Consider the following 23,151-nt stretch of genomic DNA (forward strand, 5'->3'; position numbering starts at 1 on the left):
GTATGAAGTGGATGACCCTCAACAGTGTGGTCAGTCAGTGTGAACATCACTCCCAGAGACATGTGTATGAAGTGGATGGCCCTCAACAGTGTGGTCAGTCAGTGTGAACATCACTCCCAGAGACATGTGTATGAAGTGGATGACCCTCAACAGTGTGGTCAGTCAGTGTGAACACCACTCCCAGAGACATGTGTATGAAGTGGATGACCCTCAACAGTGTGGTCAGTGTGAACACCACCCCCAGAGACATGTGTATGAAGTGGATGGCCCTCAACAGTGTGGTCAGTGTGAACACCACTCCCAGAGACATGTGTATGAAGTGGATGGCCCTCAACAGTGTGGTCAGTCAGTGTGAACATCACTCCCAGAGACATGTGTATGAAGTGGATGGCCCTCAACAGTGTGGTCAGTTTGAACACCACTCCCAGAGACATGTGTATGAAGTGGATGACCCTCAACAGTGTGGTCAGTGTGAACACCACTCCCAGAGACATGTGTATGAAGTGGATGGCCCTCAACAGTGTGGTCAGTCAGTGTGAACACCACTCCCAGAGACATGTGTATGAAGTGGATGGACCTCAACAGTGTGGTCAGTCAGTGTGAACACCACTCCCAGAGACATGTGTATGAAGTGGATGGCCCTCAACAGTGTGGTCAGTCAGTGTGAACACCACCCCCAGAGACATGTGTATGAAGTGGATGGCCCTCAACAGTGTGGTCAGTCAGTGTGAACACCACTCCCAGAGACATGTGTATGAAGTGGATGGCCCTCAACAGTGTGGTCAGTGTGAACACCACTCCCAGAGACATGTGTATGAAGTGGATGGCCCTCAACAGTGTGGTCAGTCAGTGTGAACACCACTCCCAGAGACATGTGTATGAAGTGGATGACCCTCAACAGTGTGGTCAGTTTGAACACCACTCCCAGAGACATGTGTATGAAGTGGATGGCCCTCAACAGTGTGGTCAGTCAGTGTGAACACCACTCCCAGAGACATGTGTATGAAGTGGATGGCCCTCAACAGTGTGGTCAGTTTGAACACCACTCCCAGAGACATGTGTATGAAGTGGATGGCCCTCAACAGTGTGGTCAGTCAGTGTGAACACCACTCCCAGAGACATGTGTATGAAGTGGATGACCCTCAACAGTGTGGTCAGTGTGAACACCACTCCCAGAGACATGTGTATGAAGTGGATGGCCCTCAACAGTGTGGTCAGTTTGAACACCACCCCCAGAGACATGTGTATGAAGTGGATGGCCCTCAACAGTGTGGTCAGTGTGAACACCACCCCCAGAGACATGTGTATGAAGTGGATGACCCTCAACAGTGTGGTCAGTTTGAACACCACTCCCAGAGACATGTGTATGAAGTGGATGGCCCTCAACAGTGTGGTCAGTTTGAACACCACTCCCAGAGACATGTGTATGAAGTGGATGGCCCTCAACAGTGTGGTCAGTTTGAACACCACCCCCAGAGACATGTGTATGAAGTGGATGGCCCTCAACAGTGTGGTCAGTCAGTGTGAACACCACCCCCAGAGACATGTGTATGAAGTGGATGGCCCTCAACAGTGTGGTCAGTGTGAACACCACCCCCAGAGACATGTGTATGAAGTGGATGACCCTCAACAGTGTGGTCAGTGTGAACACCACTCCCAGAGACATGTGTATGAAGTGGATGGTCCTCAACAGTGTGGTCAGTGTGAACACCACCCCCAGAGACATGTGTATGAAGTGGATGACCCTCAACAGTGTGGTCAGTGTGAACACCACTCCCAGAGACATGTGTATGAAGTGGATGACCCTCAACAGTGTGGTCAGTGTGAACACCACTCCCAGAGACATGTGTATGAAGTGGATGGTCCTCAACAGTGTGGTCAGTGTGAACACCACCCCCAGAGACATGTGTATGAAGTGGATGACCCTCAACAGTGTGGTCAGTGTGAACACCACTCCCAGAGACATGTGTATGAAGTGGATGACCCTCAACAGTGTGGTCAGTGTGAACACCACTACCAGAGACATGTGTATGAAGTGGATGACCCTCAACAGTGTGGTCAGTTTGAACACCACCCCCAGAGACATGTGTATGAAGTGGATGACCCTCAACAGTGTGGTCAGTCAGTGTGAACACCACCCCCAGAGACATGTGTATGAAGTGGATGGCCCTCAACAGTGTGGTCAGTTTGAACACCACCCCCAGAGACATGTGTATGAAGTGGATGGCCCTCAACAGTGTGGTCAGTTTGAACACCACCCCCAGAGACATGTGTATGAAGTGGATGGCCCTCAACAGTGTGGTCAGTTTGAACACCACCCCCAGAGACATGTGTATGAAGTGGATGACCCTCAACAGTGTGGTCAGTCAGTTTGAACACCACTCCCAGAGACATGTGTATGAAGTGGATGACCCTCAACAGTGTGGTCCCAGTCTTGCTGTCGGACCTACAGCTCTATCACCTCTGGCTGGGAGCTGGCCACGGGAGGAAAAAAAACAATAAAAAAACAACGACCCAGCTCTGTTGAGGATCGAACCTGTGTCTTTCCAGTTGTTAGTCCGTGACGCTAACCACTTGGCTACGACGATTGTCTGGTTAATGACTGGTTGGTGTTTGACGCTCAGCCTACTGAAATGTGCACAGCTGTTTCAAAAATATAACCCTGTCAGCCCAATGAAATACACACAGAGGCAGTAGTAACAGCAGCAGTAGTAGTAGTAGCAGCAGTATTACTGAGTAAAAGTAGAAGCAGCAGCAGTAGTTGAGAGTAGCAACAGTAGCAGTAGTCACTGTTGGAACAGCATCACACACACACACACACACACACACACACACACACACACACACACACACACACACACACACACACACACACACACACACACACACACACACACACACACACTCCGAGTCACACACACACACACACACACACACACACACACACACACACACACACACACACACACACACACACACACACACACACACACACACACACACACACACACACACACACACGGTAGGTGAACACAAGTCATGGTTCCAGAGCAGAAAGCACACGCATCTCCTGTTACATTGTTTTGAGTTCCTGAGATAATGTCTGTGTCGCTGGGGAATAGGAACGGTGCCTTGTGTGTGTGTGTGTGTGTGTGTGTGTGTGTTTATGTGTGTGGGAGTGGGAGTGTGTGTGTGTGTGTGTGTGTGTGTGTGTGTGTGTGTGTGTGTGTGTGTGTGTGTGACTCGGAGTGTGTGTGTGAGCTTTCCGTGTCTGTGTGTTGCACGTTAAGTGAATACGATAGATTGACCTCAAGATTGTATCACACACACACACACACACACACACACAGAGAGAGAGAGAGAGAGAGAGAGAGAGAGAGAGAGAGAGAGAGAGAGAGAGATAAACGCGGAGGCACATGCACACACCGATGCACATGCACATGCAAACACCTCTCTCTCTCTCTCTCTCTCTCTCTCTCTCTCTCTCTCAGCATCCTCCGCCCTGTTATTGCTATGTGTATTTTTTATTAGACTAACTGTTTCATATTCACATTAGTATAGTATTTGTTAACATACACAATGTATACTTATGTGTATGTAAGTGTGCATGTGCGTGAGAGAGAGAGAGAAAGTGTGTCTGTGTGTGTGTGTGTTGGGGTGGGAGGGGGGAGATTTCTCCAATATCGTTTATTAATACCATGTTTGTGCCTCTGTGTGTGTGTGTGTGTGTGTGTGTGTGGTATCATTACCATGTTTATGCCTTTATGAAGTATTGTGTAGCATTGTATAGTGCATGCAATGACATATATCATGTAGTATTGTGTGGTGTAGACCCTGTTTCAGGGCGGGGACTGGATGAAAAAAAGCGCGCCAGTGCTTATCTACTATCCTCGAAAATTAAGAATTTGTCTTGTCCTCTCTCTCTCTCTCTCTCTCTCTCTCTCTCTCTCTTTCTCCCTCTCTCCTCTCTCTCTCCCCCCTCTCCCTCTCTCTCTCTCTTTCTCCCCCCTCTCTCCCTCTCTCTCTCTATCTCCCCTCCCCTCTCTCTCTCTCCCCCACCCTCTCTTTCTCTCTCTGCCCCTCTCTCTCCCTCTCTCTCTCTCCCCCCCCTCTCTCTCTCTCTCTCCCTCCCCCCTCTCTCTCCCTCTCCATCTTTCTCCCTCTCCCTCTTTCTCTCTCTCTCTCTCTCCCCATTCCCCAGAACCCCACCTCACCCCCACAGGTACACACAGACACTGACAATGATGTGAAGAGAGGTAGTGGAGGAAGTGTGTTTTAGTGTGGCCGTGTTGTGGTGTGGTGTGGTGTGGTGTGGTGTGGTGTGGTGTGGTGTGTTGAAGTATGGTGTTGTATTGTGGTGTGTTGTGTGGTGTGGTGTGGTGTTGCTTTGTGTTGTGGTGTATTGTGGTGGTGTTTTGTGTTGTGGTGTATTGTGGTGGTGTTTTGTGTTGTGGTGTATTGTGGTGGTGTTTTGTGTTGTGGTGTATTGTGTTGTGGTGTATTGTGGTGTTGTGGTGTGGTGTTGTGGTGCAGTGTGGTGTGGTGTGTTGTGTTTGTGTGGTGTGGTGCGGTGTGGTGTGGTGTGGTGTGGTTGTGGCTGGTGGTGGTAGTGGTTATGGTGGTGGTGGTGTGTGTGTTGGCAGTAGTGGTTGTGGTGGTGGTGGTGGTGGTGTGGGTGGTGGTGGTGGTGGTGTGGGTGGTGGTGGTGGTGGTGTGTGTGTTGGCAGTAGTGGTTGTAGTGGTGGTGGTGGGGGTGTGGGTGGGGGTGGTGGTGGTGTGGGTGGTGGTGGTAGTGTGGGTGGTGGTGGTGGTGGTGGTGGTGGTGTTGTGGGGTTGGAGGCAAAGGAGACATTAGTCCGGAAAGGGGTGTGAGGGAGGGGGGTGGGTGAGTGCTAAGCATCACTGCAAGGACACCACCCCGGCACCACCCGGGACAACCCCCACCAGTGGTGATCACCCGCTTTAAACACCACCAGCCCGTGGGACGAACAAACAAAAACAGTGGAAAACTGCTGTCCCCCTGTCCACCTTTCAATGGATGTGTGACCACCCCCCCACCCAAAACTCTTTCCCCTACCCTAACCCCACCCCCCACACCCCCCATGTCTATCTGAGTGCAGTGGGGAATGCCGTCTCCGTCCACTGAGTGATGTTTTCCTCATCCTTTGCCCCATCTGTCTACGCGGACTGTATCTACCTACCACTGACACACATGGGCAGCCACAGCAAGGGCGGAAGCACTGCCCGATAAGACAAAAACACAGGTCAATGGTTCTCGCCCACAACGTTTATAAAAGTGGTCAGAGTGGGTGGCGTAGGGAGGAGGAAGAAGGGGAGACGGGGGGGGTGAGGTTTAGGGTGTGGTGGGCAGGGGATGTGGGGGGAGGAGAAGGGAGGGAGAGAGAGGGAGGGGTGTGGAGGGGAGGGGATGTGAGGTGAAGGGGTGGGGGGGTGAAGGGGTGGGGGGGAAGAGAAGGTAGTGAGGGGAGAGGGAGGGGGAAGGGGAGGGGTGTGGAGGGGAGGGGATGTGAGGTGAAGGGGTGGGAGGGAAGAGAAGGTAGGGAGGGGAAAAAGAGGGTGAAGGGGAGGGGTGTAGAGGGGAAGGGGGTGGAGGTGAAGGGGTGGGGGGAAGAGAAGGTAGGGAGGGGAGAGGGAGGGGGAAGGGGAGGGGTGTGGAGGGGAGGGGATGTGAGGTGAAGGGGTGGGAGGGAAGAGAAGGTAGGGAGGGGAAAAAGAGGGTGAAGGGGAGGGGTGTAGAGGGGAAGGGGGTGGAGGTGAAGGGGTGGGGGGAAGAGAAGGTAGGGAGGGGAGAGGGAGGGGGAAGGGGAGGGGTGTGGAGGGGAGGGGATGTGAGGTGAAGGGGTGGGAGGGAAGAGAAGGTAGGGAGGGGAAAAAGAGGGTGAAGGGGAGGGGTGTAGAGGGGAAGGGGTGGGGGGGGAAGAGAAGGTAGTGAGGGGAGAGGGAGGGGGAAGGGGAGGGGTGTAGAGGGGAGGGGGGTGGGGGTGGACAGAAGGAAGACAGGGGTGGGGAAGATGAAAGCGGGATGAGTGTGGCTGGGGTTGGGTGGAGGGGGAGGAGTGACCTGTCTGGAGATGATGCAGAGGTGCTAAGCGGGAGGCTTTTGGCACCTGGCTGTCTGGTCCTTGGGCTGTGTGTGTGTGTGTGTGTGTATGCGTGTGTGTGTCTGTGGTGTGTGTGTGTGTGTGTGTGTGTGTGTGTGTGTGTGTGTGTGTGTGCAACACTCTCTTCAAACCCCCTTCACCATGCCTCCCCCCCCCTTCCCACTCTCTGCTTCCTTTCTCACTCGCCCACCCCTACCTCGCACTCCCCACCATCCCCGCCCCCACCCCTCTTCCACCCCTTCCCTTTTCACACATTGACAGATCGGTTCTTCAACACCCCCACCTCCCTTCATCACCCCTGTTCCTCAACCCAGTCATAGATCTTCCTCGCCGGGTTGTTGTGCTTTGTGTTGTGCTTTGTGTTGTGGTCGTTGTTGTTGTTGTTGTTTTGTTTTGTTTCGCTTCGCCAATAACGTCTGCCCCGATACTTGTGTGGCATTGTGTAAAAAGCTGCACCACCAACAGAAAAAGTATTGTTCATTATTCTTTTCTGTCTTTTATGCTAATTCCATAATCTTAGGCTGATCCTTAACATCCCTGTCCAGTTTTGAAGACACTCAGCGTTAATATGACCTGTCTATCCTAACATCATCAGTATCCCTGTCAGTGTTAATGTGTCCTGTCTGTCCTAAAATCATCAACATCCCTGTCAGTGTTAATGTGACCTGTCTGTCCTAACATCATCAACATCCCTGTCAGTGTGAATGTGTCCTGTCTGTTCTATCATCAACATCCCTGCATTAATGTGTCCTGTCTGTCCTAACATCAACATCCCTGTCAGTGTTAATGTGTCCTGTCTGTCCTAACATCAACATCCCTGTCAGTGTTAATGTGTCCTGTCTGTCCTAACATCATCAACATCCCTGTCAGTGTTAATGTGTCCTGTCTGTCCTAACATGTCTGTCCTAACATCATCAACATCCCTGTCAGTGTTAATGTGTCCTGTCTGTCCTAACATGTCTGTCCTAACATCATCAACATCCCTATCAGTGTTAATGTGTCCTGTCTGTCCTAACATGTCTGTCCTAACATCATCAACATCCCTGTCAGTGTTAATGTGACCTGTCTGTCCTAACATCATCAACATCCCTGTCAGTGTTAATGTGTCCTGTCTGTCCTAACATCATCAACATCCCTGTCAGTGTTAATGTGACCTGTCTGTCCTAACATCATCAACATCCCTGTCAGTGTTAATGTGTCCTGTCTGTCCTAACATCATCAACATCCCTGTCAGTGTTAATGTAACCTGTCTGTCCTAACATCAACATCCCTGTCAGTGTCAATGTGACCTGTCTGTCCTAACATCAACATCCCTGTCAGTGTTAATGTGACCTGTCTGTCCTAACATCAACATCCCTGTCAGTGTCAATGTGATCTGTCTGTCCTGACATCATCAACATCCCTGTCTGTGTTAATGTGTCCTGTCTGTTCTATCATCATCAACATCCCTGTCCTGTGTTGCCAGTAACTGGGTCAGTGTGTGTCTTAACGGCAAGCACACGTTGAATACCATTTCAGCGTCAGAATAACTCACTTTAACCTTACTCAAATATTGCCATGAAAATAACATATGCAATAATGGAATTCCTCTGTCAAAGAAATAGTAGAGAAGGCATCAGCATAACAGAGACCCGTTTGATGGTTTAGCGGGCGGGGGGGGGGGGGGTGAGGGGGGCTGAGTTCCGTTAGGGAAAGATGCAAAGAAAGACCAAACGTCAGCTTCAGCAGTTAGGAGCAGAAGACAGGTAGACACGAGAAATACTTCTGTCTCTTTTACCTCCAGTGGTGGGGGAGGGGAAAGGAGGGGGCGGAGTGAGGGACAAGGGAGGAGGGGGGGGTAAAGAGGGAGGGGGAGGAGGGGGGGTAAAGAGGGAGGGGGAGGAGTGAGGGACAAGGGAGGAGGGGGGGGGGGTAAAGAGGGAGGGGGAGAGGGGGGGAAGAAAGAGGGAGGGGGAGGAGTGAGGGACAAGGGAGGAGGGGGGGGGTAAAGAGGGAGGGGGAGGAGGGGGGGTAAAGAGGGAGGGGGAGGAGGGGGAGGGTAAAGAGGGAGGGGGAGGGTAAAGAGGGAGGAGGGGAGGGTAAAGAGGGAGGGGGAGGGTAAAGAGGGAGGGGGAGGAGGGGAGGGTAAAGAGGGAGGGGAGGGTAAAGAGGGAGGGGGAGGGTAAAGAGGGAGGGGGAGGGTAAAGAGGGAGGGGGAGGAGGGGAGGGTAAAGAGGGAGGGGGAGGAGGGGAGGGTAAAGAGGGAGGGGGGGGTAAAGAGGGAGGGGGAGGAGGGGGAGGGTAAAGAGGGAGGGGGAGGAGGGGAGGGTAAAGAGGGAGGGGTAGGGTAAAGAGGGAGGGGGAGGAGGGGAGGGTAAAGAGGGAGGGGGAGGAGGGGGAGGGTAAAGAGGGAGGGGAGGAGGGGGGGGAAGTTAAAGAGGGAGGGGGGAGGGTAAAGAGGGAGGTGGAGGAGGGGGGGAAGAAAGAGGGAGGGGGAGGAGGGGGGGAGGGTAAAGAGAGAGGGGGAGGAGGGGGGGAAGAAAGAGGGAGGGGAGGGAGGGTAAAGAGAGAGGGGGAGGAGGGGGGGAAGAAAGAGGGAGGGGAAGGAGGGGGGGAAGAAAGAGGGAGGGGGAAGAAAGAGGGAGGGGAAGGATGGGGGGAAGAAAGAGGGAGGGGGAGGGTAAAGAGAGAGGGGGAGGAGGGGGAGAGGGTAAAGAGAGAGGGGGAGGAGGGGGGGAAGTTAAAGAGGGAGGGGAAGGAGGGGGGGAAGAAAGAGGGAGGGGGAAGAAAGAGGGAGGGGAAGGATGGGGGGAAGAAAGAGGGAGGGGGAGGGTAAAGAGAGACGGGGGAGGAGGGGGGGAGGGTAAAGAGAGAGGGGGAGGAGGGGGGGAAGTTAAAGAGGAGGGGAAGGAGGGGGGGAAGAAAGAGGGAGGGGGAGGGTAAAGAGAGACGGGGAGGAGGGGGGGAGGGTAAAGAGAGAGGGGGAGGAGGGGGGGAAGTAAAAGAGGGAGGGGAAGGAGGGGGGGAAGAAAGAGGGAGGGGGAGGGTAAAGAGAGAGGGGGAGGAGGGGGGAGGGTAAAGAGAGAGGGGGAGGAGGGGGGGAAGTAAAAGAGGGAGGGGAAGGAGGGGGGGAAGAAAGAGGGAGGGGGAGGGTAAAGAGAGAGGGGGAGGAGGGGGGAAGAAAGAGGGAGGGGGAGAGGGGGGGAAGAAAGAGTGAGGGGGGAGGGTAAAGACAGAGGGCGAGGAGGGGGGGGGTAAAGAGAGAGGGGGAGGATGAGGCGGAGTGAGGGAGGGGGAGGAGGGGGGAGGGTAAAGGGGGAGGAGGAGGTGGAGGGGATACACACGAGTTACAAGCAGGGCCAGACAAAGAGCCGTCAGTTCCACAGCTGCATAAACAAAGAAACAAAGAAGGGCAGAAGGCCCGGGGTCAGGAGATACACACTCACAGGTTGGGGATCGTTATCACAGGTTGGGGATCGTTATCAAGTGACAATCGCTCTGCCGGTACTTCCAGACCAGCCACAAGGTTTGGAGTTCAAGTCCCTGACTGCTATCATCGACGCAGTTATGCAGTTAAACGGGAACTGTTAATGGGTTCTATACATCACACCAAGTGTGTGTGTCTGTGTGCGCGCCGCGTGTGTTAGGTCTGTCTGTCTGTCTGTGTCTACGCAGTGCTTGTGTGTAAATACGTGTGTGTGTGTGTGTGTGTGTGTGTGTGTGTGTGTGTGTGTGAACAGCCAGAAGGAAGAGAGCGGAACGGGGGGTAAACACAGTCATTTCACACATTTCTTCCTTTCCATGTTCTGTTTGTATTTCGTTTCCCGTCCATGCCCCTGTTATCTCCAACCCCCTCCACCCCCACCACCCCGCCCCCTCCCACACCCTCCACTCTCTCTGACAGCTGACAGCACAGCACCACGGTGCCCTTCCTCCCGTCAAACCCATCAACAGGCAACCAGGAAACACAGCACGGCCACACACACACACACACACACACACACACACACACACACACAGATCAGAGAGAGAGAGAGAGAGAGAGAACATAGATCAAACACACAAACACACACACACACACACACACACACACACACAGAACATAGATCAAAGACACACACACACACACACACACACACACACACACACAGAGCATAGATCAAAGACACACACACACACACACACACAGAGTAGATCAAACACACACACACACACACACACACACACACACACACACACAGAGCATAGATCAAAGACACACACACACACACACCCACACACACACACACACAGAGTAGATCAAACACACACACACACACACACACACACACACACACACACACACACACACACACACACACACACACACACACACACACAGAGACAGAGATCACAGAGAGAGAGAACATAGATCAAAGACACACACACACACACACACACACACACACACACACACACACACACACACAGCATAGATCGAAGACCCACACACACACACACACACACACAGAGCATAGATCAAAGACACACACACACACACACACACACACACACACACACAACACACACACACACACACACACACACACACACACACACACACACTGACCGTGGCAGCGGGAGAGGAGTGAGGGTCCTCCAGGAGGTGCCACACCTTGGGCTGCCAGCGGGCGAACCCTTGCTTCTCCTCCCGGGGGCCTGCCTGCAGCTCCACGATGCCGAACCTCCGCGCGATCTCCTCCTCCTCCTCCTTGTCATCGTCGTCGCTGTCGTCGCTGTGGTCGCTGTCGAACTCTGCCAGTGTCTCCTGGGCGTCCCGGTGTGCCCGGTAGGCCGGCCAGCAGCACGGCTCAATCTGCTTCTCGTCGATCCCCCAGAAGGCCAGCTCCTCTTCGAACAGCGGTCCGCACACGTCTGTTGGGGCGTGCAGCTTGCCTGGGGCAGGGAGAAAGAGGGAATCAATTAGGATTGAAAGGGAATCGGGTTCATAACAAGCATGCAAGCGTGCGAGCACACACACACACACACACACACACACACACACACACACACACACACACACACACACACACACACACACACACCATCTAATATCACTAAACAGTGGAAAGACTTTAAACTAAACTAAAAACACGCGCCTGTTCCAGAAGAATTTGAAGTGCAACAGTTTCTAATTACAAAATTTTACTGTAGCCAGTTCTGATGTTGTTGGACTGAAAACAATGCAAATCATTTGCTGAATCCCATGACTGTGCTCTGTTGACAGGGGACACTGTCAGTGTGACGTTCTGAAGTTCCCTGTGTTGGGATTGTACAGCGTGATGTGAACACGTTCCCTGTGTTGGGTTTGTACAGCGTGATGTGAACACGTTCCCTGTGTTGGATTTGTACAGCGTGATGTGAACACGTTCCCTGTGTTGGGTTTGTACAGCGTGATGTGAACACGTTCCCTGTGTTAGGTTTGTACAGCGTGATGTGAACACGTTCCCTGTGTTGGGATTGTACGGCGTGATGTCAACACGTTCCCTGTGTTGGGTTTGTACAGCGTGATGTGAACACGTTCCCTGTGTTGGGTTTGTACAGCGTGATGTGAACACGTTCCCTGTGTTGGGATTGTACAGCGTGATGTCAACACGTTCCCTGTGTTAGGTTTGTACAGCGTGATGTCAACACGTTCCCTGTGTTAGGTTTGTACAGCGTGATGTCAACACGTTCCCTGTGTTAGGTTTGTACAGCATGATGTGAGCACGTTCCCTGTGATGGGTTTGTACAGCGTGATGTGAACACGTTCCCTGAGTTGGGTTTGTACAGCGTGATGTGAACACGTTCCCTATGTTGGGATTGTACAGCGTGATGTGAACACGTTCCCTGTGTGATGTGCAAGATACAAATGAAAAAAAAACCGAAAAAAAAGAAGCTGAAATCCCAACAACACAACACCAGACAGGGAGCTACCAACAACACAACACCAGACAGGGAGCTACCAACAACACAACACCAGACAGGGAGCTACCAACAACACAACACCAGACAAACAGGGAGCTACCAACAACACAACACCAAACAGGGAGCTACCAACAACACAACACCAGACAGGGAGCTACCAACAACACAACACCAGACAGGGAGCTACCAACAACACAACACCAGACAGGGAGCTACCAACAACACAACACCAAACAAACAGGGAGCTACCAACAACACAACACCAGACAGGGAGCTACCAACAACACAACACCAAACAGGGAGCTACCAACAACACAACACCAGACAAACAGGGAGCTACCAACAACACAACACCAGACAAACAGGGAGCTACCAACAACACAACACCAGACAGGGAGCTACCAACAACACATCACCAGACAAACAGGGAGCTACCAACAACACAACACCAGACAGGGAGCTACCAACAACACAACACCAGACAGGGAGCTACCAACAACACATCACCAAACAGGGAGCTACCAACAACACAGCACCAAACAGGGAGCTACCAACAACACAACACCAGACAGGGAGCTACCAACAACACAACACCAGACAAACAGGGAGCTACCAACATCACAACACCAGACAGGGAGCTACCAACAACACAACACCAGACAGGGAGCTACCAACAACACAACACCAGACAGGGAGCTACCAACAACACAACACCAGACAAACAGGGAGCTACCAACAACACAACACCAGACAGGGAGCTACCAACAACACAACACCAGACAGGGAGCTACCAACAACACAACACCAGACAGGGAGCTACCAACAACACAACACCAGACAGGGAGCTACCAACAAGCACAACACCAGACAAACAGGGAGCTACCAACAACACAACACCAGACAAACAGGGAGCTACCAACAACACAACACCAGACAGGGAGCTACCAACAACACAACACCAGACAAACAGGGAGCTACCAACAACACAACACCAGACAGGGAGCTACCAACAACACAACACCAGACAAACAGGGAGCTACCAACAACACAACACCAGACAGGGAGCTACCAACAACACAACACCAGACAGGGAGCTACCAACAACACAACACCAGACAAACAGGGAGCTACCAACAACACAACACCAGACAGGGAGCTACCAACAACACAACACCAGACAACAGGGAGCTACCAACAACACAACACCAGAACAGGGAGCTACCAACAACACAACACCAGACAAGGGAGCTACCAACAACACAACACCAGAACAGGGAGCTACCAACAACACAACACCAGACAACAGGGAGCTACCAACAACACAACACCAGACAACAGGGAGCTACCAACAACACAACACCAGACAGGGAGCTACCAACAACACAACACCAACAGGAGCTACCAACACACAACACCAGACAGGAGCTACCAACAACACAACACCAGACAAACAGGGAGCTACCAACAACACAACACCAGACAGGGAGCTACCAACAACACAACACCAGACAGGGAGCTACCAACAACACAACACCAGACAAGGGAGCTACCAACAACACAACACCAGACAGGGAGCTACCAACAACACAACACCAGACAGGGAGCTACCAACAACACAACACCAGACAGGGAGCTACCAACAACACAACACCAGACAGGGAGCTACCAACAACACAACACCAGAACAGGGAGCTACCAACAACACAACACCAGACAGGGAGCTACCAACAACACAACACCAGACAGGGAGCTACCAACAACACAACACCAGACAAACAGGGAGCTACCAACAACACAACACCAGACAGGGAGCTACCAACAACACAACACCAGACAACAGGGAGCTACCAACAACACAACACCAGACAACAGGGAGCTACCAACAACACAACACCAGACAGGGAGCTACCAACAACACAACACCAGACAGGGAGCTACCAACAACACAACACCAGACAACAGGGAGCTACCAACAACACAACACCAGACAGGGAGCTACCAACAACACAACACCAACAGGGAGCTACCAACAACACAACACCAGACAGGGAGCTACCAACAACACAACACCAGACAAACAGGGAGCTACCAACAACACAACACCAGACAACAGGGAGCTACCAACAACACAACACCAGACAGGGAGCTACCAACAACACAACACCAGACAGGGAGCTACCAACAACACAACACCAGACAAACAGGGAGCTACCAACAACACAACACCAGACAGGGAGCTACCAACAACACAACACCAGACAGGGAGCTACCAACAACACAACACCAGACAACAGGGAGCTACCAACAACACAACACCAGAACAGGGAGCTACCAACAACACAACACCAGACAACAGGGAGCTACCAACAACACAACACCAGACAGGGAGCTACCAACAACACAACACCAGACAGGGAGCTACCAACAACACAACACCAGACAGGGAGCTACCAACAACACAACACCAGACAGGGAGCTACCAACAACACAACACCAGACAGGGAGCTACCAACAACACAACACCAGACAACAGGGAGCTACCAACAACACAACACCAGACAGGGAGCTACCAACAACACAACACCAGACAGGGAGCTACCAACAACACAACACCAGACAACAGGGAGCTACCAACAACACAACACCAGAACAGGGAGCTACCAACAACACAACACCAGACAACAGGGAGCTACCAACAACACAACACCAGACAGGGAGCTACCAACAACACAACACCAGACAGGGAGCTACCAACAACACAACACCAGACAACAGGGAGCTACCAACAACACAACACCAAACAGGGAGCTACCAACAACACAACACCAGACAAACAGGGAGCTACCAACAGCACAACACCAGACAACAGGGAGCTACCAACAACACAACACCAAACAGGGAGCTACCAACAACACATCACCAGACAGGGAGCTACCAACAACACAACACCAGACAGGGAGCTACCAACAACACAACACCAGACAAACAGGGAGCTACCAACAACACAACACCAGACAGGGAGCTACCAACAACACAACACCAGACAGGGAGCTACCAACAACACAACACCAGACAGGGAGCTACCAACAACACAACACCAGACAGGGAGCTACCAACAACACAACACCAGACAAACAGGGAGCTACCAACAACACAACACCAGACAAACAGGGAGCTACCAACAACACAACACCAGACAAACAGGGAGCTACCAACAACACAACACCAGACAGGGAGCTACCAACAACACAACACCAGACAAACAGGGAGCTACCAACAACACAACACCAGACAGGGAGCTACCAACAACACAACACCAGACAAACAGGGAGCTACCAACAACACAACACCAGACAAACAGGGAGCTACCAACAACACAACACCAGACAGGGAGCTACCAACAACACAACACCAGACAGGGAGCTACCAACAACACACCAAACAGGGAGCTACCAACAACACAACACCAGACAGGGAGCTACCAACAACACAACACCAGACAGGGAGCTACCAACAACACAACACCAGACAGGGAGCTACCAACAACACAACACCAGACAGGGAGCTACCAACAACACAACACCAGACAAACAGGGAGCTACCAACAACACAACACCAGACAGGGAGCTACCAACAACACAACACCAGACAAACAGGGAGCTACCAACAACACAACACCAGACAGGGAGCTACCAACAACACAACACCAGACAGGGAGCTACCAACAACACAACACCAGACAAACAGGGAGCTACCAACAACACAACACCAGACAGGGAGCTACCAACAACACAACACCAGACAAACAGGGAGCTACCAACAACACAACACCAGACAGGGAGCTACCAACAACACAACACCAGACAGGGAGCTACCAACAACACAACACCAGACAGGGAGCTACCAACAACACAACACCAGACAGGGAGCTACCAACAACACAACACCAGACAAACAGGGAGCTACCAACAACACAACACCAGACAGGGAGCTACCAACAACACAACACCAGACAGGGAGCTACCAACAACACAACACCAAACAGGGAGCTACCAACAACACAACACCAGACAGGGAGCTACCAACAACACAACACCAAACAGGGAGCTACCAACAACACAACACCAGACAAACAGGGAGCTACCAACAACACAACACCAGACAGGGAGCTACCAACAACACAACACCAGACAAACAGGGAGCTACCAACAACACAACACCAGACAGGGAGCTACCAACAACACAACACCAAACAGGGAGCTACCAACAACACAACACCAGACAAACAGGGAGCTACCAACAACACAACACCAGACAGGGAGCTACCAACAACACAACACCAGACAGGGAGCTACCAACAACACAACACCAGACAAACAGGGAGCTACCAACAACACAACACCAGACAAACAGGGAGCTACCAACAACACAACACCAGACAGGGAGCTACCAACAACACAACACCAAACAGGGAGCTACCAACAACACAACACCAGACAGGGAGCTACCAACAACACAACACCAGACAGGGAGCTACCAACAACACAACACCAGACAAACAGGGAGCTACCAACAACACAACACCAGACAGGGAGCTACCAACAACACAACACCAAACAGGGAGCTACCAACAACACAACACCAGACAGGGAGCTACCAACAACACAACACCAGACAGGGAGCTACCAACAACACAACACCAGACAAACAGGGAGCTACCAACAACACAACACCAGACAAACAGGGAGCTACCAACAACACAACACCAGACAGGGAGCTACCAACAACACAACACCAGACAAACAGGGAGCTACCAACAACACAACACCAGACAGGGAGCTACCAACAGCACAACACCAAACAGGGAGCTACCAACAACACAACACCAGACAGGGAGCTACCAACAACACAACACCAGACAGGGAGCTACCAACAACACAACACCAGACAAACAGGGAGCTACCAACAACACAACACCAAGCAGGAGCCAGGACAGCGAGCGGTGTGCTACCTGTGCGGTAGTAGTTGAGGATCATGTTGAAGACGGCGGGGTGCCTGTCGAAGAAGAACTCCCCCGAGGCGGGGTCATAGTCGGGGTTGTGGCCCTGGGCCTCCGTCAGCCACGACAGTCGGGTGTCCGGGATGGACCGCAGGGTGGATTTGAACGTCTCGTACCTCACGCCACCCACGTTGATGATCACCCGCTTGTGGGTGGATCTACCCGGGGCCAGCGACACCTTGCCGTGAGCGATGGAGTGACTGCGGGGCGCGTTGCCGCTTCCACCGCCCTCCATGCCTAGTCTGATGACGTCACCACCATCAATGACGTCACCACCATCACTTTTCAGCCGCCCTGCCGGAATCAGTCACGTGTTTCGAGTGGGAATGGTAACGTAGTTTGTTCAATACGTCTGATGACGTCATCAAGGCATCACCTGACAGCCCAGTCATAAGTCAAAAACGTAACACATCACAACAAAAGTGATTCATCTTGGATCGTTGTGTCAGCCGTCACAGTGTTCTTGTTCTTTTTTGGTGAACGGCAGTGTTTGTTGAGTCAACTCACTCACGTACTTTCAACTGGCCAGCAGTTGGGTTTATTCAACGAACACGCAGTCTGTTGATCCCCGCATCATGAAAAGGGTCCCTTGAGTTCCAAGAGACAGAGCAGAACAGCTGCTGTTGTAACCTGGCGGAGAGCCCGCTGTCTGCAGTGACCCATCGGGGAGAAGCTGCCCATCCAGTTCCTCCAGCATCATGCAGCGGGCTGAAAGGACTGGACTGTACAGGTCACTTCACACTGACCACTCTGCACGCACACCTGTCCAGCACTCTGGTCTGGTCAAATGGCGGTCATCTATGATGTCGAGTTTTCCTGCCAAGATCACACTCTATGAGGTCAGTGTCATCGATCTGAAGTCATTCAATACCCACAGCATGACAGTCATGAGGTCAGTGATCTGAAGGCATTCAGTCATTCAATGTCCACAGCATGGCAGTCACTCAATACCCACAGCATGACAGTCATGAGGTCAGTGATCTGAAGGCATTCAGTCATTCAATGTCCACAGCATGGCAGTCACTCAATACCCACAGCATGACAGTCATGAGGTCAGTGATCTGAAGGCATTCAGTCATTCAATGTCCACAACATGACAGTCACTCAATGTCCACAGCATGACAGTCACTCAATACCCACAGCATGACAGTCACTCAATGTCCACAGCATGACAGTCACTCAGTGTCCACAGCATGACAGTCACTCAATGTCCACAGCATGACAGTCACTCAGTGTCCACACCATGACAGTCACTCAGTGTCCACACCATGACAGTCATTCAATGTCCACACCATGACAGTCACTCAATGTCCATAGCATGACAGTCACTCAGTGTCCACACCATGACAGTCATTCAATGTCCACAGTATGACAGTCACTCAATGTCCACAGCATGACAGTCACTCAATACCCACACCATGACAGTCACTCAATGTCCACAGCATGACAGTCACTCAATACCCACAGCATGACAGTCGCTCAATGTCCACAGTATGACAGTCACTCAATGTCCACAGCATGACAGTCACTCAATGTCCACAGCATGACAGTCACTCAATACCCACACCATGACAGTCACTCAATGTCCACAGTATGACAGTCACTCAATGCCCACAGCATGACAGTCACTCAGTGTCCACAGCATGACAGTCACTCAATGTCCACAGCATGACAGTCACTCAGTGTCCACACCATGACAGTCATTCAATGTCCACAGTATGACAGTCACTCAATGTCCACAGCATGACAGTCACTCATGTCCACAGTGTCACTCAATACCCACACCATGACAGTCACTCAATGTCCACAGCATGACAGTCACTCAGTGTCCACACCATGACAGTCATTCAATGTCCACAGTATGACAGTCACTCAATGTCCACAGCATGACAGTCACTCAATGTCCACAGCATGACAGTCACTCAATACCCGCAGCATGACAGTCACTCAATGTCCACAGTATGACAGTCATTCAGTGTCCACAGTATGACAGTCACTCAATGTCCACAGCATGACAGTCACTCAATGTCCATAGCATGACAGTCACTCAATACCCACACCATGACAGTCACTCAATGTCCACAGTATGACAGTCACTCAATGCCCACAGCTTGACAGTCACTCAGTGTCCACAGCATGACAGTCACTCAATGTCCACAGCATGACATAGATGATGGCTATGCGGCAGGGAACAGAGTAGATCTCAGAACATCTTGGTGTGTCCAGGTGAGCACATTGGCTTCACGACACAACACAACAAACATGTCAATGCATGCCAGTCAAACGTTCAAAAGAAAAACCCATGTTAAATAAATACTCCGAATCACTGTTTATATCACCAGATCTATGTATCATTCACTGCCAGATTGTGCTTATTGTGCCTCAGTTTAGTATCTTAGTCCGTGTGAAATGGTGTCCTTTAGTGTCTTTGTGAGAAATGGTGTCCTTTTGTGTCTTAGTCTGTGAGAAATGGTGTCCTTTAGTGTCTTAGTCTGTGAGAAATGGTGTCCTTTAGTGTCTTAGTCTGTGAGAAATGGTGTCCTTTAGTGTCTTAGTCTGTGAGAAATGTTGTCCTTTTGTGTCTTAGTCTGTGAGAAATGGTGTCCTTTAGTGTCTTAGTCTGTGAGAAATGTTGTCCTTTAGTGTCTTAGTCTGTGAGAAATGGTGTCCTTTAGTGTCTTAGTCTGTGAGAAATGGTGTCCTTTAGTGTCTTAGTCCGTGAAAAAGGGTGTCCTTTAGTGTGATTGTCTATGAGAGAGGGTGTCCTTTAGTGTCTTAGTCTGCGAAAAAGGGTGTCCTTTAGTGTCCTTGTTTGTGAGAAATGGAGTCCCTTAGTGTCTGAGTCCGTGAGAAATGGTGTCCTTTAGTAACTTTGTGTGAAGTGGTGTTCTTTAGAGTCTTAATCTGTGAGACAATCTTATTTTATTCCATCAAGGATAATGACAGAACTTGATCACCTCCAGAAATGAGCACACTGAACACGACTTCTTCAGACGCAATGAGTGGGTGAAGAAGGAGATTTCAAAGGCAGGTTGTTGAAAAAGAGTTATTGGCCTTGCTAAGCAATGCTGAGAGGAGACAAACTATCATCGTCACTTATCCAGTGCAATATTTTTCTCCAGCTGGATTACAGTTGGACTTCCACCATAAATGCAGAATAGTACAAAAACAAATGTAATTAACTTACTCAGTAAGTCAGCTGAATGAAAGATAACTCAGTTTTCACAAATCATAACAGTAACACACAATGAAAAAGTCATTCGTCTTGATGGGTCATCGTAACACTGTTCTTTTACCGATAACGAACTCGTCATTCTACAGCAATGTTTTTTTCAACCTAGTCATGTACTCTACTGACCACGTTCAGCTTAACTTCATGTGAGTCCACAAGTACTGGGAGTTTTGTTTACTCTACTGACCACGCTTTAACTTCCTGTGTGTCCCACAAGTACCGTCAGTTTTATGTATTCTACTGACGACGCTTTAACTTCCTATGTGTCCCACAAGTACCGTCAGTTTATGTACTCTACTGACCACGCTTTAACTTCCTATGTGTCCCACAAGTACCGTCAGTTTTATGTACTCTACTGACCACGCTTTAATTTTCTATGTGTCCCACAAGTACCGTCAGTTTTATGTACTCTACTGACCACGCTTTAACTTCCTGTGTGTCCCACAAGTACCGTCAGTTTATGTACTCTACTGACCACGCTTTAACTTCCTGTGTGTCCCACAAGTACCGTCAGTTTATGTACTCTACTGACCACGCTTTAACTTCCTTTGCGTCCCACAAGTACCGTCAGTTTTATGTACTCTACTGACCACGCTTGACGTTCCTATGTGTCCCACAAGTACTAGGAGTCTTAATTACTCTTCTGACCACGCTTCACGTTCCTATGTGTCCCACATGTCCTGTGAGTTTTTGTAATTCAGTCTTTGAGGACTGATGGGGATCCTTTCCAGTAAATACCACGGGCGGGTTGTTGTTTTTTTTCAGAAAATGAGTTATGATGATGAATTATTTGTACACGGGAACTACTGACAAGCACTGAGCAGAACAACCTCCAACAACACACCCAACTGCAGCGCAGTTAGCAGGAAGAGAAAGTGAAACAGGCACCTCAGGCACCGAGATACCCCATGGCCGAGCTCTCACTCAGTCCGACAAGCACTCTCCAGAGATGTAAACAATTTCAGACGAAAATAGCTTCAGGAAAACTGTTATCCAAATAGCCACAATTGCACACACAGCTTTATCCACACCACTGGTAAATGATTCATTTAAAAAATAACTTAATAAATAAATAGATACATATAAAAACGCACGCCTGTCACAATTTCTGAATGCAGTCAGATCAGTTCCCGGCAACGTGTTGTCATTGAAGTAGTGTTCAGTGGGGAACTGATTTGTACGATAACTTGTTATCACCGACTCAGCACTGTGTCTGGAAGAAACTGTTTCACCCTGCCTCCTGTTTCTCTTTCTCCGCACAGTGCCCCTTGCCATCCGCGCGTGCGGCGAGCGTGCTGTGAGTGGATAGGAGATGACGAGGGAGGGTGGAGAGGGGAGGAGGAGAGAGGGAGGGAGGGAGGTAGTGAAGGAGGAAGAGGAGGGCACGTGCGTCGCTGGTGTGACGCTTGTGTGTCGGGGAGGGTGAGGGGGGGCAGGTGCTTTGAGAGGTCGAGCGGGAAAAAGGTTGAATTACAACAGATTCACTGGGATAGTGATCAAACTAGTCAGGTCATCTTTTATTCATTTTAGGGTCGGGAAAAGGAGGTGATCGGTATCTGAAACCAATAACAGTCAGTGACATCTTGCAATGACTTGGTGAAGAACTGTAGATTGTTACCAAGAGAGGTGAGGTTTTTTAATGATTTGATGTTGATTTCAATTGATCAGCAGGTGTTCCAGTGAGTGGGGTGTGTGTGGAGTGGTGAATGATGCAGTGCAGTGTGTGTGGAGTGGTGAATGATGCAGTGCAGTGTGTGTGGAGTGGTGAATGATACAGTGAGTGCAGTGTGTGTGGAGTGGTGAATGATGCAGTGCAGTGTGTGTGGAGTGGTGAATGATGCAGTGAATGCAGTGTGTGTGGAGTGGTGAATGATACAGTGCAGTGTGTGTGGAGTGGTGAATGATGCAGTGAGTGCAGTGTGTGTAGAGTGGTGAATGATGCAGTGAATGCAGTGTGTGTGGAGTGGTGAATGATGCAGTGAGTGCAGTGTGTGTGAGTGGTGAATGATGCAGTGCAGTGTGTGTGGAGTGGTGAATGATGCAGTGAGTGCAGTGTGTGTGGAGTGGTGAATGATGCAGGTGCAGTGTGTGTGGAGTGGTGAATGATGCAGTGTGCAGTGTGTGTGGAGTGGTGAATGATGCAGTGCAGTGTGTGTGGAGTGGTGAATGATGCAGTGCAGTGTGTGTGGAGTGGTGAATGATGCAGTGGCAGTGTGTGTGGAGTGGTGAATGATGCAGTGCAGTGTGTGTGGAGTGGTGAATGATGCAGTGCAGTGTGTGTGGAGTGGTGAATGATGCAGTGCAGTGTGTGTGGAGTGGTGAATGATGCAGTGCAGTGTGTGTGGAGTGGTGAATGATGCAGTGCAGTGTGTGTGGAGTGGTGAATGATGCAGTGCAGTGTGTGTGGAGTGGTGAATGATGCAGTGCAGTGTGTGTGGAGTGGTGAATGATGCAGTGCAGTGTGTGTGGAGTGGTGAATGATGCAGTGCAGTGTGTGTGGAGTGGTGAATGATGCAGTGAGTGCAGTGTGTGTGGAGTGGTGAATGATGCAGTGCAGTGTGTGTGGAGTGGTGAATGATGCAGTGCAGTGTGTGTGGAGTGGTGAATGATGCAGTGCAGTGTGTGTGGAGTGGTGAATGATGCAGTGTGCAGTGTGTGTGGAGTGGTGAATGATGCAGTGAGTGCAGTGTGTGTGGAGTGGTGAATGATGCAGTGCAGTGTGTGTGGAGTGGTGAATGATGCAGTGCAGTGTGTGTGGAGTGGTGAATGATGCAGTGCAGTGTGTGTGGAGTGGTGAATGATGCAGTGCAGTG

At 50.8% G+C, this 23,151-nt stretch overlaps 1 protein-coding gene across 1 annotated transcript in view; it reads right to left on the reverse strand.

Annotated features, from left to right (window-relative positions):
* The window catches only part of LOC143286613 (voltage-gated potassium channel KCNC1-like), a 65,705-nt gene extending 44,287 nt beyond the window's left edge, over window positions 1-21,418 (reverse strand). The window contains exons 1-3 of the mRNA XM_076594251.1: window positions 21,227-21,418; window positions 17,059-17,922; window positions 10,711-11,036 (exon numbers count right to left, since the gene is read on the reverse strand). Of these exons, the coding sequence (XP_076450366.1) occupies window positions 10,711-11,036; window positions 17,059-17,341 (609 nt within the window). The 5' untranslated portion in view covers window positions 17,342-17,922; window positions 21,227-21,418. The remainder of the gene's footprint in view (window positions 1-10,710; window positions 11,037-17,058; window positions 17,923-21,226) is intronic.
* Between the last annotated feature and the right edge of the window lie 1,733 nt (window positions 21,419-23,151).

Source organism: Babylonia areolata, chromosome 10 (assembly GCF_041734735.1).
Source record: "Babylonia areolata isolate BAREFJ2019XMU chromosome 10, ASM4173473v1, whole genome shotgun sequence".
NCBI lineage: Eukaryota > Metazoa > Mollusca > Gastropoda > Neogastropoda > Buccinidae > Babylonia > Babylonia areolata.